General features: G+C 43.7%; 1 protein-coding gene across 1 annotated transcript in view; it reads left to right on the top strand.

The window, feature by feature from the left end:
- The first annotated feature begins 1399 nt into the window (after nucleotides 1-1399).
- KPNA4 (karyopherin subunit alpha 4) overlaps nucleotides 1400-19381 on the top strand; it is a 55425-nt gene continuing 37443 nt past the window's right edge. The window contains exon 1 of the mRNA XM_069083497.1: nucleotides 1400-1558. Coding sequence (XP_068939598.1) covers nucleotides 1490-1558 — 69 coding nt within the window. The 5' untranslated portion in view covers nucleotides 1400-1489. The remainder of the gene's footprint in view (nucleotides 1559-19381) is intronic.

Here is a 19381-nt window from a genome sequence, read left to right as displayed (position 1 = left end):
AAGGAAAGAAGGAGACAGGAAGGAGAGAGGAGGGGAGGGAGGAGGGGAGGGAGGAAAGAAAAGGAGGAGAGAAGAGAGAGAAGGGGATAGGAAAGGCTAGACAGAGAAGAGGGGGAGAGAAAGGAGGAAGAGGAGAAGACAGGAGAGGGGGAGAAAGGAAGGAAGGAGGGAGGAGGGGAGGGAGGAAAGAAAAGGAGGAGAGAAGAGAGAAAAGGGGAGAAGAAAGGCTAGACAGAGAAGAGGGGGAGAGAAAGGAGGAAGAGGAGAAGACAGGAGAGGGGGAGAAAGGAAAGGAGACAGGAAGGAGAGAGGAGGGGAGGGAGGAGAGAGCAGACAGAAGAAGGGGAGGGAGGAGAGAGGAGGATGAGGGAGAAGAGAAAAGGAGACAAGAGAGAGAAGGGGAGAGGAAAGGCTAGACAGAGGAGGGGGGAGAGAAAGGAGGAAGAGAAGACAGGAGAGGGGGAGAGAAGGGAGGCAGAGAGGAGACAGAAGAAGGGGAGGGAGGAGAGAAAAGAAGGAGACAAGAGAGGGAAGGGGAGAGGAAAGGCTAGACAGAGGAGGAGGGAGAGAAAGGAGGAAGAGGAGAACACAGGAGAGGGGGAGAAAGGAAAGAAGGAGACAGGGAGGAGAGGAGGGGAGGGAGGAAAGAAAAGGAGGAGGAGAGAAAAGAACAGGGGAGAGGAAAAACTAGAGAGAAGAGAGAAAAGAAGAGAGGGAAGAGAGGGAAAGGAAGGCTTGAGAGGAGGGGAGGGGGGAGAAGATGGGAAAGGGGGGGGGGGAGGGAAGGAAGGGGGGGAGGAGGGAGGAGGGGGGGAAGGAGGGGGGGGGGGTAAAGGAGCACCGAAGTGAGCGCGCGGTGGGAGGGAGGAGCGCGGAATCTCCGAGCAGAGGGAAAGCCCGGCCGAGAGCAGAGAAAGTGAAAGAGGTAGCCGGCGTCGGAGTGCCCGGGGAAGACTCCCGCCCCCCCCCCCCTCCCCTCCCCCGCCCTTCCCTTTCCCGCGCCTCTCCCGCCGGCCGCCCCCCTCCTCCCCCTCCTGGGCCGGCCCCGCCCTTGGCTTCCCCTTCCCCTTTCCCTCCTTCCCGCCCCTCCGCCTCCCTCGGCGTCGCTGATTCGCCCGACGCCCAGGCCCGGCCGCCCAATGAACGCGCGGCTCTGGCGCGGGGGGCGTGGCCGCGGCGCCGGGGCCCTCAGATCGAGGCTGCCTCCCCCTCTTCGCCGGCAGGCAGCAGCAGCAGGAGCGGTAGCGGCGGCGGCGGCGGCGGCGGCGGCAGCAGCGGGAGCCCCAGCCGGCGCAGCCGCAGCCGCGCAAACGTTCGGCCGCCGTTGCCGCGGCCCGGCCCCGCACGGGTCCTCTCGACCGGAGCTGCAGGCGGAGGCGGGCGGCGGCAGCAGCGAGGGCGGCAGCCAAGGCGGCCCTGGGAGGGGCTGCGCGGGGGTTGGGGCGGATCCCGCGGGGCTCGGGCGGGGGAAGCAGGCGCCGGCCCGGCCATGGCGGACAACGAGAAACTGGACAACCAACGGCTCAAGAATTTCAAGAACAAAGGCCGCGACCTGGAGGTGAGTGCGGCGCCGTCGGGCCCGAGGGGCGGCCGGGCGGGAGCGCGGGCCCGGCCGGGCCGGGCCGGCGTGAGGGGAGCCTCGGGGCGGGTGTGTGAGAGCGTGAGTGTGAGGTGAGTGTGCCAGAGGGAGTGCGCGTGCGCGCCGCGGGCACCGGCGGCCGGGCCGGGGCGCCTCAGGCCGGGCCGGCGGCGAATGGCGCGGGAGGGGGGGGGCGGGCCCCCTCGTGACGCGGCGGCTAACGTGCCTGGAAGTCGGGGCCTGCGCCGCAGCCGCCGGCAGGGAGGCCCGGCCTAGGCCCCCGCCCCGCCCCAGCCCCGGTCGCCGCTTTCGTTGCCCGGCGCGAGGGCCGGAGAGGCAGCCGCAGGCCCCTCGTGGAGCGCGGGCCTCGGCCCCGGCCCGGGCCGCGGCCTCCCCGCTCTTTAACAGTACGTGGGCCCGAGGCGGAGCTGTCACGGGCGGGCCGCGGCCGGAGCTCCGCAGCCGTCCGCACGTGCGCGGCCCCCAGGCCTCGGGAGGCTCGTAGCGGCCTCCGCCCGCGAGCGAGGGCCCGGGGCCCGTAGCCGCCCCGCGCACGGGCTTGGCCGGGGTGCCAGACCCCCGCGGGCGCAGAGCTTTAAGTGGGTTTTAAAGGTCGGTGGGGGCCGGACGAGGCCCCTTACTGAGCCGGTTCATGGCAGGGCAGGTCCCGACCCTCCGGGCCAGCGAGGTGGCCATCGCACAGCGGCGGGGCGTGGGCAGGGTCTCCTTCCCGATTGGAGCGGCGCAGCCGAGGCCCCCAGCCCCTCACTCACTTTTGTTCCATCGGGCTGACCTTTCACACAGAGTAGGTGTGACTTAAAGTCGCACCGGACCGGTAGTAGGGAGCGGGTGGGAACCGAGGCCTTGGATGGGCCAGGACGCGGGGTCGGAGCAGCCTCCCTGCATGGATGGGTTCTGTTGTACCGCTTAGTACGTGCCTGGACAGATGCCGCCCTAATAGGTTTTTTAAATAAAGCATAAATTATGTTTCTTTTTAAGAAAAAACTTTGTAAAGTTATTTTTTTTATTGTTAAGTGACTCTTCTTATTAGTGGAAAAGCTGCCCTAACCCCTCCATCGCCTGTATTCCAGAAACTTAGAAAAGAAATATGTGGCATGGGAGGCATAAACTCAAATTTTTTTCAGCATTTCATTAGTGGTATGCAATGCATGAAGTCAAGAATCCTCAAGTTGTATCTCTGAAGTCTGTGTGTTACACCTTGGCAAATAATTAGCCTGTGGTATTTTCCATCTGAGGCTGGAGGAACCTGACTTCTGCTTCTTGAACGCTGTGAAGATTAATAGGTTAATGTTAGGAGGCTACCTTGTAATCTTCGTGACATTTCCTCACTTTCAGAATTCATCGGTGGGGTTTCGGAGGAGCCCCCACCCCTGAAGGGTTCTAATAGGATTCAAAGTACTCCACTACTTTGCTTCATTGTTTTTCTCTGTTACATTACCTAAGTTACATTGAAGCCCTGGAAACAGACCAAAAAGTACTCATTTTCCAATTATTAAAAGTTAAAGGACATTGTAAGTGCAACCTAATGACTTGTCTGAGATCATAGTTTTCTGTTTGAGTTAACTAGTAGTATCTGTTAAGCTTCCCCTTCTCTTAACTTGGATCCCATTCAAAATAATTTTCAGGGAACTTCAGGTGACAGAAACAGCAAAGATTTCATTTTTTTTTCTTTTAGTGTATGACAGTATCACTGTTCAGTTGCAGACAGTAACCATAGAGAGGGATACAAGGCAACAAAGGAAGTGGAGGGTGCCCAGGCTTCTAGAACAATTTTCCTAGGGGAAAGTAGTTTAGACTGAAAGCTTACCTGACTTATGCTTTTAACATAGTAGAATTTTCTTGTAGGAGTTCATTTAAAATGTTTTTTTTCCCATGATTTTTTACTTAAATAGTTCTGAAAATAGTAAAATTAAGACAAACTGAAGAACAAATAAATACGAAGCATGAAAAAGTGGGAAGACTGTTAAAGTTGGATTCCACAAGATCTGGGAATCCAGCCTTCCATGTGATCATGGCCAAATCACTTCACCTTTCTAGGTCTTTATTTTTCTTCATTTGTAAGAAAAAGGGATAGCAATGTCTCTAGTCTTCACCTCACAAGTTTGTTGTAAGGCTTAAATGAGATTGTGGATGTGTCAAGTGTTTGCAAAATTTAAAGGGCAATATAAGTCATTTATTCTCAATCCTTAAATAGGATTTGAAACTGATTAGGTTTCTTTTACAAAAGGCAGAACCTAAAATAACTTACTCTAAACATAAAATAATGTTGTAATATTTTCTATGATCTTTTAAAAATTCTAGTGTTACTTTTTTTTTACTTGTTTGCCCCCTAATTATGGCCATGGACATGTTATACAAAAATACTTATATAATTTTTTTAAAAAGCTAAGTTGTCATGAATATTTGAAATCATCTGTGCACAAATCATGAAAAAGATATAGAGCTTTTTAAACTGAGTTGACCAGATACTTAGTTGTATGGGTGGTGGATGTGACCTGTCACTAAATTCTATATAGAGTAATTGTTAAGCTCTTAGGTCTTGTTAAATTTTAGAGATGAACTTGTCACAAATCTTAAAGCATATGTTCAATACTTAAAATAATTACTGTATTATTTTTCATACAATAGATCAGGCATGTAACCACATAAAGTATTTATATGTCTTTAAGTAGAAAGTATGTCATATGACTGAGTAGTGCTAATGTTTAATTCTAGTTGATAAGAAATATAGTTGAGAATTAACTTTCTGTACTTTACCATGAATTAATATTTTACTTTACCTGTAATTCATGTTAACACATGAGTTTCAGAACATAGTTACACTTAGAAACATGAAGATGTTACTCATTTTCCTTAAATGAAATTTTTAAAAGCTAGTTTTCATTTGTACTAATCTCTTTTAAAAGTTCTCCAAAGTAGTGAGAAGGGTTATAGTGATAAATACAGGTTAAATGGTAAAATACTAAAGCAACTTTGAGCCTTTTTTTTTTTAAATCATTACTCACTGACTTGTCTTAGTCATTTATTAAAAGTGAGAAAAGGCATAATGTTACTGAAAGCAATATTTTCATCTTGGAGAAAAGTTGCTGTATAGTGTTTGTGCTTTCTACACATGTGAATGTACAGAATGCACCTTTGTAGTTAAATATCACATAGAAGAGATGTGGACGGCTTGGAATAAAGAAGACCTGGGTTCAAATGCCTCTAAAATCTATTAGGCAAGTCACTTAACCTCTGCATGCCTCAATGCACCATTATTGTTGGGAAGAAGTGGACAGTGTGTTGGTTTGGAGTCGGAAGATCTGGGTTCAAATCCTGTTTTTACCACTGACTGCCTGGTTTGACACTTACAAAATGACAGTATTGGACTTGATCTCCAATGACTCTTCCAACTCTACATCTATGATTCTGTTATCCCTGGGACTTAGCTAATAAATCACAGGGGTTATTCATGATTGGCCTTCTCACCTTAACTTGTCATTTAAAGTAATCTTTATATTGGGACCCAAAATTTAAGTAGGGTAAAGACTGGACCTGTACATACAGCGAACCCCGGGGGGTTGGGGGGGGGGGTTAGAAACTAAACCGATGCAAGCCAGTACCTTCTTTCTGCAGCTTTTTTTGAAAGTTGGCTTGAGCCCTGGTGATAGTGACTAAGTGACTAGTCCACAGCCCTGGGGCCAGTAGGTTTCAGAGGGGGAGCTTGGAAGTCCAAGCTTCCTCCCTTTCTTGCTTTATAGTTTTTCCACTAAGTGGTCATCCCTCCCTTTATCTCTGTGGTTCCAGTCAGATAAACTTGCCCTTTTGTACTGATAATTTCTTCCATCTTTGTGTTTTGGCAGGCTTTAATTTGAGTGGTAGCACATAGATGGGACTTGTACCTATTTCCTATCTGTAGGACTCGGGTGAAAATCTGTCACCTAGGGGACTGAGAGAGAATGCAGCTTCCTTTTTTTATATGTGTAATATTTAGTGTTATTTGACTGCACATGTATTTGTTCTGTTTCCAGACAATGTGTGAGCTTCTCTAACCTGAGCTCTAGTTCAGTCTCCACACTGATAGGATACTAGGCATGTAAATGCAGTAAACGTTCTCTGCTGACATGTCAGGGATACTTTGTTTCCTGTGAATTCCTGCTTTCTCTTTCTTCATCATTCATTTTTAGTTGATTTTCTGTTTTTTGGTTGGTTTTGTTTTTTTTTTTGGTTTTTGGAGGTCAATTGGGGGTTAAGTGACTTGCCCAAGGTCACACGGCTAGTTTTTGTGTTAAGTGTCTGAGGTCGGATTTGAACTCAGGTCCTCCTGACTCCAGGGCCGGTGATCTATTCATTGCACCACCTAGCCACCCCTATCATTCACTTTTAGTACAAAATTAAGTCACGTGTCAGTTAACCCTCCTCTTGTGTCTTCATTTTGTTATACTTTGACATATCATCTTATTATAAGTGAGTTCTTAAATTTTTATTATTAAGCGGCCTAAAAAGCAACATATGCCTCATTTGGGCATCATTATAATGAGGAAACAATTGTTCTCTAACTCACTTACTGATACTTGTTCAGCTTTTCAGCATTCCTTTTCTAGTCACCTAACAGAAGTTTTCCTTAGATTTCTTTAGCATCATGTTTGTGCAGTGGGAATCTGTGATTGTGTGCTCTCTGCTCGAGCACTTACATCTTATGAGGGAGCTCATCTATTTTGCCCCAGGCTGACCTTCTGTGTCACACTTGTAAGCTGCTGCTGCCCCAGGACAGCAGCCGCTGTGGCAGAGTCGCGTTTTGGTTTGTTCTTTTCTTTGGGATCAGAAATGTACATTTGGCCTTCTTGCTTTTACCTCGCCTCTTCTCATATTTTGTATGGGAAGGGGATGGTTACAGTTACAATAGCCAGTGGTTTTAGAAGCATAGTGGAAGCTTATAATGCTAGGGTTGCAAAATAGGATTAACACTTGTTAGAGGTTTGTAATATAGTCTGTATTTGTATTTTCTTTTTTTTTTTCTTTTTGGAGGGCATTTGGGGTTAAGTGACTTGCCCAACCAAGGTCACAAGGCTAGTTTTTGTGTTAAGTGTCTGAGGCCGAATTTGAACTCAGGTCCTCCTGACTCCAAGGCCAGTGCTCTATTCACTGTGCCACCTAGCCGTCCCTGTAGTTGTATTTTCAAGGGTGTTATTTTTATAACCTTACCTGGAATAGTAGTTGAATGTACATGCCTATTAATAAGAGTGGACACTACACTATACTCAGAAAGTCACTGTAGTTGTAGTATTCTTTGTGCCCATTTTTCTACTGAGACAAAGAAATAAGCATTTATATAGCACTCACTGTGTGCCAGGCGCTGTGCTAAGCACTTTACAGATATTTTCACAACAGTTCTGGGAGGTGGATGCTCCCCCTTTTTTCAGTCAGGAAGACTGAGACACAGTTTAAGTGGCCTGGGATCGCCAAGCCGATCACTCAAGTCCATGTCTGGAGGAGAGCAAGCTTTCAGGGCTCTCAGGTAGATGCACGTTTCTACCTCCACCCCAAAAGTCTCCAGGTTAAAATTTCTAGAACCAAAGATTAGATTTTGTTTAATAGTTTAAACTTTGCTTCAGTACTTTATGATTTCAAAACATGAGGATGATCTCAGATGATATGAGTCAGTATTGACTATCTGAGTTAGTGAAACCCTCTTTTTTTTCCATTTAAGTCCATTGGTAGGTTCTTATCAACTTTCTGCTGGACTAGAAGGCAGCTGCCTTCTCTAGGCTTTCCCCTCACATGGCTATCCCCCATGTACCTGCCAAATTGATATTTGTAATATACACTTCTTCTTACCTCTAAAATAAAAGTCAGGCTTTCAAAAGCCTTTTACATTTTGGCTCTAGCATCCCTTTCTAGACTTGCTGCTCATTTCTCTCCTTCGCGTACTGTAGGCATGCTGACCCACTTGATATTTCCCCAAGACAGAGGGACACTTCCTGCCTCCATCCTTTTGCACAGGCTGTTCCCCAATGCCTGGCATTCACTCCCTTCTCGCCATTACCATTTAGAGTCCCTATCCTTTTTTCAAAGCTCTACTCAGGCCACTTCCTTCCAAAAGCTTGCACTGATCCTTTTAGCTCTTAGTTGACCTTGCATTTTGTATCTATTGTGTACATATATTTTTTCTCCCAATGGATTATAAGCTGTTTGAGGACCAAGATCGGTATCCTTAGAACCTTGCATGTGAAAAATGGATTTACAGATGGGAGGGCTTATTTATGTTCTGGGGTCTGACCCTCTCTTTTTATAGATGAGAAAACTAAGACACAAAGGAGAGATGACTTATCCAGGGTAACATAGTGATTTAACAGAGCTAGGATTTGAACCTAGCTCCTTAGACTCTGAATCCAGCCTTTTCACTGGGCCACAGTAGGTAGTTCATAAATATTTGTCAAGTGTTTAATGACTAGACTAGTTTAATAATAGCCTCGTCTTTATCTAATCTCCCTTCTCTCCAATCTGTCCTTCTTTCATCAAGCTGCCAAGCTAATAGTCCTGAAGGACAAATCTGCCTCTAACTTGAACCATCAGGATCCTACCCACCTTTTCTCAGTTTTCATCCTCCTTGCCTCTTCTGACCTTTGGCACCCTTGATCACTGTCCTCTCTCCTAGTTCTCCTACATGACTGTTCCTTCCCTGAATCTTCATAGAGGTCATGCCCACTAACCCTGGGTCCTCTTCTTTCCACTCGCATGGAGTCCATTGTCATCCCTGAACACACAGATGGTTTATCCAGGCCCTAGCCTCTCTTGACTAGAGAGTCTCCATCTCCAACTGTCCCTTGGAACTCTGGAATTGTGTGTCAGTAGACACCATCAGCTTAACAAGTCTAAAACTGAACCCTCCTTGCCCCCTCTTCCTGTCAGAGTTTACCCAGATGTGAACCATGCATGCTTTCCCTCCCTTTCCTCCCATGTAATTTGTTGCCAGGTCCTGCTTTTTCTCCTTTTCTAGTATCTCATGTGCTGCTTTCTGTCCTTTGACACTGCAAGCCTTCTGTAGGCTCTCAAAACTTCATGCCTAGAGTATTGCAGTAATCTTGTAATTGGTCTCCCTGCCTCAAGTGTCTCTCTTTCTCCGTTCATTCTCCATTTAGCTATCAGAGTCTTCTTCCTAAAACTCTGATGTGACTGGGTTACCTCCTTATTCATTGAACTCTAGAAGCTCACTGTTACCTCCAGGAGCAAATGTAAACTGTTTTGCTTGTAAAGCTCAGCATTCCTTTATAATCTTACCTTTGCATCTTTCCTCATACTCTGCAATCCAATGACAGGGATCTTCTTGCTACCCTTTGTGCAAGTTACTTCAGCACACCATTGTCTAACTGCATTTTCACTGGCTGTCCCCCATGTCTGGAAAGCTCTCTTCCTCAACTCCACCTCCTGGTTTCCTGGCCTACTTCTGCAAGAAGCCTTTCCTCATTTCCCCTAGTGCTAGCACTTTCTCTCTTGATTTCCTCCACCTAACGACTGGAATTTGTATTCCTAGTATCTGACTCAGAGCCTTAGACATCATAGGCACTTAGTAAATGGTCATTGGATTGGATTGAATGGGTTACCTTTTCAGGAAACATTCGAAGATATGTACTTTGAAGCATTCTGAATCTTAATCGTTAGTTTTTAAAGGTGAGAGCTTTTCTTATTTACTATCCAACTGTCTAAGGGATGGTAGCTGACCGTATCCTAGTTAATTTGGAGGGAGTTTCCTATACATTGAATATGTCAGTGGGATTGAATTAAATAGCTTCTGAGTTCTTCCGGGTGATGCTATATTTTCCCCTTTTCTTCCTCTACCTGAACAAAAAATAAAAGCACTAAGTGTTTACTTTGTGCCAGGCACTATGCTAAATGCTGTCAGATATAGTCAGGCATAGAAACCATCCCTGCCCTCAAGGAGCTTCTCTTCTAATAGGGAGAGACAGCATGCATAGGGGAGTGATGGCTAAGGAAGGCCTTTTGGTCTGAACAGTTCCAGGGTTGGTGATTGAAGCCAGAGCTAGGGCAGTCTTTTGACATGCTCTTTCTGAAAGTGGTGGTGGTGGTATTTTGATCACTGTTTCCAGAGCAAGAGGAGGTGCCCATAGGGCAGTCCAGCAGAAAGATGGCCAGGGAGGAGGTAAGCCAGGAGCAGGTTGGACAGAATTGGGTTCTCCCTTGTCAGGACAGCTTAGCTCCAAGGGGAGAGTTCCAAAGAGGGACATTACAACAGCAGCAGCAGTGGGAGAATATGGCAGGAGATGACAATGATATTTATTAATAATCATAGCTAGTATTTACGTAGCACTTAAAACGTAGTTTACAAATACTATCTCTTTTGATCCTCATAACCTGGGAGGGAGGTATATTTTTATCCCCATTTTACAGAAGAGGAAACTGAGGCACTTTAAATGATGGGGCAGCTACGTGGCTCAGTGAATAGATTGGACCCTGGAGTCAGAAGGACTTGAGTTCAAATGCAGCCTCAGACACTTAACACTTACTAGCAGTGTGACCTTGGGCAAGTCACTTAACTCCAATTACTCTGCCTTCCCCCCTCCAAAAAGACGGAAAAAAAATCCCAACAAAAACCAATTTAAATGACTTGTCTAGCATCACATAGCCAATAAGTGTCTGAGACTGGATTTGAACTCAGGTCTTCCTGACTCCAGTTTTAGCCCTGTGCGCACTGTGCCACCCAGCTACCAAAATGAAGCCAAGACAGGGAAGGCTAGAGTTTCAGAGCTAGGGGCCTTAACTCCTACTAGACTGGAGGATAAAACTTGTTGAATAATATCCTAGTCTCTGTCCTACCTCCAAAACAACAATTGTAGTCCTATATAAATAGAAAAGTTTCCATTAAAGGGGTGCTTGTTGTGGGTTCACTAGTATTGTAGTAGAAGGGTTCAGAATCAGTACCTAAGTTCAAATCCTAACTCTCTTGCTTCCTTTGTTAATTTGCTTTTTTTGTTTGTTTGTTCACATGGCTAGTTTTTGTGTTAAGTGTCTGAGGCTGGATTTGAACTCAGGTCTTCCTGACTCCAGGGCCGGTGCTCTGTTCATTTCTCTTTGTTAATTTAAGCCAGTCACTTAACTACTCTGGACCTCCATATCATCAAATGTTAAACTAGAAGGCATTGGACTAGACTGACTCTAAGGTCTAATCTATAGTCTTTTCAGAATCATCTCATCACTGATTCTTCTTCAAGCTCTGGTGCTCACCTGGCCATGCCTTCCCTTCATTTCCCTCAGCTGGAGGTACAGGGCTGTCAGCAGTCCCAGACACATCCAGTGCTATGAGAAGACTCAAGCACTGGGAGCTGGGGCTGACTGCCAGGCTCAGAGTTGCTGAAGTGCTAACCTTGAAGAGATTGGCAATGGTAAATACAAACTTTTAAATGACCTGCAGATAATCTTTGATTTTCTTCTAGTTAACTTTGCTACTGATTGTTGTAGCTTTGGGTAAATCATTGTTATTTGAGATGCTCATCTCCATAGCCATTGTGGAGCAGTCAGCCTTCCTCAGCAGTACCTCTCTCTACCCCCACACCCCCTCCATTCCTCCTAGCCGTATTGTGGAAATAGGTTGGATTTGGAATCTATGCAGGCACACTTAATAGCTCCATGACCTCAGTTGTGTCACGTGACATTGATACTAATGGATATAATAAATATTTGCCTCACCTACCTTCCTGGGGTTTTGTGAAGCTACAAGGATGATGTTTCGTATGAAAATGTGCTGATCGTGCCTATTGCTGCTTCTGCCCTTGGCCCCAGTGATGCTTTTTCTCTCTTGACAATAATCTTACAATCTAGTTAGCAAAACCAAGAATTACATACATGAAACTGCCTCAAAAAATATACTGGGCTACTTAACCTCATATCCAAAGATAAACAGCTTGCCTGCCCATCAACTCTTGGGCATCTGCTTTCTGAGAGTACGTTCCTAGTACCCTCGTGGCCAGTTTGGTGCATTTGCCTTAAGTTAGGGGTGTGTTCTGTGACCATGAGAACAGTTATGAAGTAGCTTCTTAATATGTAAAAATTCAGTGTGGAGTAAATCAGTGCTAGTGAAGGGAGCTATCAGTGTCAGGAAAAGCTAACATTGGGAAACACTGTGTTCTTTATGGTGTGTACCAGTCAAGGGAAGAGCTTTAAAATATCATCACACTTTTGTTCAGACATGTCTGGACACGCTTTCAGCTCATTCAGCTTTCTTCCAGCTAGTAGTCAGTCACTAAGCATTTATTAACCACTTACTATGTGTCAGGCGCTGAGTGTTAATTCCTTGACCCTATAAAGAAAGGAAAAACATTGTCCTTGCTTTCAAGCAACTGCATTGGCATGGGGGAGACCAATATGCAGAGAACCGTGTAATTAGTGTGATAATATTTGTAAAACACTTAGCAAAGTACCTGGCACATAGTAGACATTATATAAATGTTTATTCCTTTCCCTAATCAAGATGTACACGGAGTAGATGGAAGGTAATCTTAGGGGGAAGGCACTATTGTTGGGAAGAGGGAGGGAGGACTGGGAGAGGCCTCTTGAAGAAGGTAGTATTTGAGCTAAAAGGTTTCTTGAAGGAATCAAGAAAGTGAGGTAAAGAGAGAGAGGTCATGAGGAATAACCAGTGAAAAGGCAGAGTGGGAAGATCTGCAAGATTGTGGCCAGCGCCCCTGGGTTGTAGAGTATGTGGAAGAAGGTAACGTGTTACCAGACTGGGAAGGTGGGAAGGACACAGGTTGAGATTTTATATTTGATCCTGGAGGTATTAGGGAACCATTGATTTATTGTTTATTGATTAGGGGCATGACATGATCAGACCAGCACTTTGTAGGAAAGTCATTTTGGCAACTGACTGGAGGGTGGATGGAAACTGGGAGAGTCTTGTGGCAGGGAAACTAACCAGAAGGTTATTTCAGTATTCCAGGTGTGGAATGACATGTGCCTACACCAGAGTGGTGAAAGCACTTTAGATGTCTGTAAAATATGGGATGGATTTTAAGTGAATAGTAGAGCCATTCAAGAGAATGTTTGGAGCTGGTGAATGGATTATTCTCAGTGTGGGAAATATCCAGTATGTGCTTTGAAACTTGTTTATTGATTGATTGAGTCATTATGATTTTGGCTTCTTTAACCCCATCTCCCCTTCCTCTCCCAGTCCTCAAGTAGAATATATATGATGTACAGTAGGTGCTAAGAATTTCCTTACCAGCATTTCCCAGATAGTCAAGGAATGGTAAATGTTGGGAGGCTCTGAATAAGAAAGATGGCAAAGGAAACATTGCCAGAACTCAGTATCCAGAAAACCGCCTGGTACCTATTGATCTGGTGGAAATTAGCTATATCAAAGTATTATATAAAGAAAGTGTATAAAGTGTTGGTGTTGGTGATTTAATTTGATTGGAAACTTAGGGATTCTTAGATCTTTCATGAGAAGCAGCCAGGTGGCGTGGCGTCTTGGACAGAGCATTGGATCAAGAGTGATTGTTATTTGTCCTTTGTTCTCAAAGAGGACCATGACTTTCAGAAGGTGATGCCGTGATTTATAACTGAATTGGATTTAGGTGAGGAGAGGGCTGTGCAAAGTCACCAGCCTCACATTCTCAAGAGCCATCTGGGTCCAGTGGCAAGATATAGATCTGAATGATTGGAGATGGCCCTGGATGCAGTGGGAGACTTTGACCTTTTTAAGCTAAGGTCTTTCCCAGGTCTCTGTTTGACTGAGACAATACCCATTCAATGATTAAGTAAGAAATAAGGCAAAGAATAGTCTCTTACCCAGTAAAAAAAAAAAATCAATCTGGGACGGGAAGGACCCTCAGGATTTCTGGTCAGAACCAAAACAGTTGCTGTTTATATTCACTCTGAGCCATCTGGGCCCCAGCAGTGACCAGGTGGGGCTTGGCCTGGGAGTTCTTATTGGCCAACCTCAGACAGCCAGAGTGATTTGGGTTTAAGGCATGGTTTTTTAAGAAAGAAATCTAGCTTATAAACCCCAAGATATCTTACGGGTTTCTGTGGTCAGAATTTACATTCCTTTGGGCAGAGTACCCACAGGTATGGGCATTATACCCTATTTGAATCAGATCTAGAGTTAGGAAGACCTGAATTCAAATCCTGTCCCAAACACTTAATAGATGTGTGATACTGGGCATGTTATATAATCTCCTTGGGTCACAGTTTCCTCCTATAAAATTGAGAACGATAATTATGCCTACCTCCGGAGGGTTGTCTTAAGGATCAAATGTGATAATATTTGTAAAGCACTTTACTGATCTTTCAAGCATTTTGCGTGTGTGTATAAATTTTGCTTTATATCATTCTTGTTCTGGAGTTAAACTGGCTTGTTCTCTAATAGTTGCTCTTTTGATATGATCAAGAACATTTTAGCACTTTCAAATTTTAAGGGAATCATCTGTTGAGCTGTCAGGGAGATCTAAAGGCCTCTTAGTTCAGATCCCCATACCTCTTTTGTGAAAGGGCTGAGTCTTGCCCAAGGCCACCCAGGGAAGTAGAGAGCAAAGCTGGGATGTGAATGCACGTTATAAGTGAGCAAGCAGACATTTTCTTCTTCCAGCCCTGTATCAGGCAGGTAATAAAAGCTTGGGGGGGGGGGGGTTAAATCAATAACATGATTGCTTTATTATGTAACATAGCAGATTTAGGAAGAGTCTTTCCTGACTCCAAACTCAGTTTCCTGTCCACCTCTGCTTCACTGCCTTGATATTTAAATTTAAATTCAAAGTGCAAATTTGAATAGTCTATTTCAATGTTTTAGAAAGCACAAGTTGAAGTTAAGAAAATTATCTTCAAAAATTGTATAAAAAATGTGTGCATTTTAGACTTCTGCCAGTGGGATGGTTTTGAAAATAAACCTTTATAGATAAAAGGGAAATAGCTTACTTAAATATAACTATGTAGCAAAAAGATGTGTTTTTAAGGGTTTTACTATGAAGATGCTGGCCTGCCTTGGTAAAGGGAGCTTCCTCTCTGGGGATTCCCCCCATACCTGTGAAATCACAGGTCCAATCTCTTTCCCATAATAGGAAATTATTTTTAGTGGGTTCCTTTTTCCTGAAGCAATGGTATTATATTGTATATGAAAGCATAAACCTGATAATAATTTTGTAGATGAAGGGGAAAAGATCACTTTTTTTTTGTTAATTATATATACATTGAAATAGAACTATGGCCTTCTTTCATCTAGACAGTTAAAACAGCCTCATGACCACCCCAACCTTCCTTGTATACTATCTGTACTTCAGTAAATGACCCCAGTAGTCAGCTCTTGTCTCCGGCTCTCTATCAATAAAGTTAGGCAACAAGCATTTATTTATCAAGTACTGTTTGCCCTCCACTGTGCTAAGCACTGGGGATACCAAGAAAACAGCTGTAAGCTGTATACTAACTACATAGAAGGTAATGTCAGAAGGAAGGTTCTAGCCGTGGGGCTTTTTAAGACAGGCCTCCTACAGAAGGTGGGATTTGAATTGAGTCTTGAAGGAAGCCCAGAGGCAGAAGTGAGGTGAGAGAAAGTTCCAGGCATTAGAACATTGAAAAGGCTTATATAGTTGGGAGATAGAGGAACAGCAAAAAGTCAAGATTTGTGGGTCGGGAGAATAAATGGAGTGGAGTATAGTAAGAAGATTGGAAAGGTAGGAAGGACTTTAAAAGCCAAACAGGATTTTTTTGTTTGATCCTGGAGGTAATAGGGAAGCACTGGAGGAAGGGGGGTGTGGGGCAGGGGGGCATCAGATCTGCACTGTAGGAAAATCATTTGTCAGCTGAGCAGATGGGTTGAAGTGGTAAGAAGATTGAGTCAGGGAGTCCAACCAGCAGACTGGCATCACTTCAGATGTGAGTGATGATGGTCTGCATATACACCAGGATGGTGGTATGTGAGTGGAATGAAGGGGTTGAATACAAGATAGGCTTTGAGGTAAAAATGACAAGATTTGGTTGCATTTAATATGTAGAAGGCATTCCCTATTTTGCTTGTCATTAAAATAGATTCTGGAATTCACCCACTTTATTAAGTCTTTCCCAACAAATGAGAAAAAGTAGCTCTTTCTGCCACCCTATACCTTCCTTCATTCTTTCCACTCAAAAGTATTTATCCCCTTTTCTAGAATAAACACATACATTATTTCAGCGTTTTCCATCCTTTTCTGGTATAAGGACTAATTTTTAACATCAGAAAGATCTGTAGATTTTCCCGCCTTATATTCTCCTTACATGATGGTAGTTATACTATTGGTATCCATTGTTGGAGGAAAATAAGTGACTATAAAAAGCTATTATGCACTTAGTGATACTTATAAATGAATTTGTATTAATGACATTTACATATACATATTTACAAGACATTGTCTAGTTTTACTTTAGTATGTTTGTTTCTTATGAGTCATAATACAGAGAAAGATAAATATTTTAGTCTTTAATGTTTGTAGTGATTGCTAGACCCCTTGCAGTAACTTTGTGGTCCACCAGTTCTTACACCTGCAGTTTGAGTGCTGCTTCATTTATTTAAAAGTTGCACTTTCCTTAATGTATTATAATATTCCTAGTTTTTAAACTTTTTTCTTCTGTAAAGTTAACTTATGCTGGTCAGGTTATATAACCACCAGAAAAAATACTATTTGATTTTGCAGGTACTATGACTATAAAATAATTCTTCAGAACTCAGTATCATTGGTCTCTTGGCATAGCTTTATTAAAGGATTTGGGAGTTGGAAGGAGCCTTAACAGTCATCTAGTCCAACCCATATGTAAAAGGGATCCCTCCTATAACCAACCTGACATGGGTGACCAGTCCCTGATGGAAAACCTCCAAGAAAAAGGAGCCCATCATTTCTTTATCCCATTCTGGTGGACAGCATTAGCTGCTAAGAAGATTTTCCTGACATTGATTTAAGCCTGAATTATCTTCACTTGAACTCCACTCCTCGCTTTTGATGCAGCCGAGAAAGACAGATCCTTTGGGCCTGAACAGAACAAGAACAGCCTCTCCTGCATATCCTGGCCCTTGGAATACTTGGTGACAGCTATTGTGTCCCTCCTGAGTCTTCTCTTCTGGGCTAAACATGCCCAGTTTCTTCAACCACTCATGGCATGGCCTCAAGGGCCCTTCGTCGCCTTCCTACAGACTCTGCAGTTTCATTGTCGTCCTTTATTCTCATGTAGTCCTTTTTTCTCATTGTCGTCCGGCCTTGGTGCCCAGAACTGAACACATTGAGGTCTGACAACTAGAACTGTGATACTGTCACCCCTTCTTCCTGGAATGCAGATTCCTCTTATTGGTGCCCAAAGGGCATTGGCTTTTTGAGCTGCTGTGGTATGCTACTGATTCATCAAGAACACAGTCTGCTGAATGAAGCCCCAGATCTTTCTTAGAACTGCTGTCTAGCCATGCCCCTTTCACTTTATCCTGGCACAACTGATTCTTTTATGACCAAGTGTAAGACTTTACATTTATCCTTTGGAATCTAGGTTTATTCAGTTCTTTCCAACGCTCTAGAGACTGTCAGGGTCTTTTCTGATCCTAACTCAGTTAACCAGTATGCACCATCCTGAGCCACATTGTGTCACCCGCAGATTTGATGAGCCTTTCTGTGCTTTTATCTGAGTTATTGATAAAAACATTGAATAGCACAGGGCCAAGTACAGATCCTTAGGGTACTCCCAGTGGAGACTTCATGCCATGTTGACATTGAACTGTTAATACAGTCTTATCAGAAGAGTTTATATTGAAAATAGAGGAAGGCCGTGATGCCTTATGTCCTTTGCCAAGTTGGGTACCACAAAAATGAGCCGGGTACAACATAAAAGGGAAGAATGTGTGGAGTATGGACCCATTAATTCATAGAGGAATACATCTCTATAGAAGGTCAATAATCATAATTATGACCTCAAATGTGCAGAATATGGGCATTAAGGAAGAGGAATTATAGTACAAGAAGGTGAATTAAACTTTGATGTCTTTGAGTCTAAAATAATGCAGTATAAGTGTATGGGGGTGGCAGAAGGAGCTAAAAGCAAGAGTTTTCTTCTTGGTTACTTTGCTGATAATTTTGTTCTTCAGAAGGTGGAAGAAGAAAGGCACCCCTATTCTAGACCTAGTCCTGCACAATGAGGAATGGTGGCTGAAGTAGAAATGGGAACCTTGGGAAGAAGTGACTGAATCATCTTAGAGTTTGTGATAATTGAGCACAGAAACACCATAGATAACTTAAGATAACTTAAAAGAAGGGAAAAAGATGTTCTTTGAAGAAAACAGTTGAAATCAACTCATTTTTTATTTGATATTCTTTACCAAAATGACTGTTCTTTTAGACTATAGAAAGTGAATAGCCAATAGTGAATTAATATCCTAGATAAGGTGAGTGTGATATAGAGACTACCTCAAGTCACTATACCTAGAAATCGGAATCCTAGGATACTGAAAATTTGTGGAGGTGCTTGCTATGCTGCTTTTGTCAATGGTTATTGGAAGAATCATGAAGCATGGGAGGGGGACAGTAAGAGTGAAAGTGAGTAAATGGTCTTCAAAAAGTAGACTTTTCCCACTCTAGAACTCTGACTGCTGTCAGATTTTTAGAATGAATTATTAATGGCATAGCTTATTTGGGAGCATTTAGAAAGGGAAGCATATATTGCTGTGAAGCAAGGACTAGTCATCCTGGGTTAACATTCTGTTTTTTTACATAGTTACCAAGCAATAGATCACTGTTAATGAGTTTATCTGCATTTCAGTAATACTTGACAAAATCTTTCCTTGTGGGCAAAATGGAAAGATGTGAGATGTGTGAAAGCAATTATATAGAGTTGGACCTTGGTGAATGTGTTTTTAACTTGAGGTCTATAGACTTTCAGGGGTCCATGAACTTGGAACTTACTATATATATATATATTTTAATTAAATTGGTTTGTTTATTTACTTTTAGTTTACAACATTCAGTCCCACAGTCCCTTGAGTTTCAAATTTTCTCCCCCTCCCTCTCCTTTCCCTCCGCCCCCAGCCATGGCGGCATGCACTCAAATATAGGATTTATAAATATCTTCACATTAATCACTAGTCAGGTTGTATAGATGGATTAAAATGGATGGAATAATCGGTGGGAAAGAGGAAACAAAACAAGAAAAAGAAACACAGAAAGTAGTTTGTTTCAATCTGCATTCAGACTCCACATCTCTTTCTCTGGATGTGGACCTCTCTTTCAATCATGAGTCTTTTGGAGTTGTCTTATAACCTTACATTGCTGAGAGGAGACCAGTCTGTTGAAGTTAGTTGTCACACATATGTTGTGTCTGTGATTGTGTACAGACTTCTCCTGGTTCTGCTATTCTACTCAGCATCAGTTTATATAAGTCTCTCCAGGTTATTATGAAGTTCATCTGCTCCTCATTTCTTATAGCACAGTAGTATTCCATTACATTTATATACCACAGCTTGTTCAGCCATCACCCAATTGATGGACATCCCCTTGATTTCCAGTTCTTTGCCACCACAAAAAGAGCTGCTATAAATATTTCTGTACTTATGGGTCCTCCTCCCACTTCTCTGATCTCTTTGGGATATAACCCTAGAAGTGGCGTTGCTGGGTCAAAGGGTATGCACTTATTTATAGCCCTTTGGACATAGTTCCAGATTGCTCTCCAGAATGGCTGGATCAGGAACTTTCAATATTTTGATAACTATTCAACACAATTGGATCTGGGGGGGAAGGGGGTGGCGGGTGATCCTGTGTATTTCATGCATTTAAAGACATCTGAGAC

This window comes from Petaurus breviceps, unplaced genomic scaffold (genome assembly GCF_028583685.1).
Source record: "Petaurus breviceps papuanus isolate PSGF00001 unplaced genomic scaffold, PetGlider_PUasm1.0 173, whole genome shotgun sequence".
Classification (NCBI taxonomy): Eukaryota; Metazoa; Chordata; class Mammalia; order Diprotodontia; family Petauridae; genus Petaurus; species Petaurus breviceps.
Note: the sequence above shows the minus strand (reverse complement) of the source record. Positions and strands in the feature narration are given on the sequence as shown.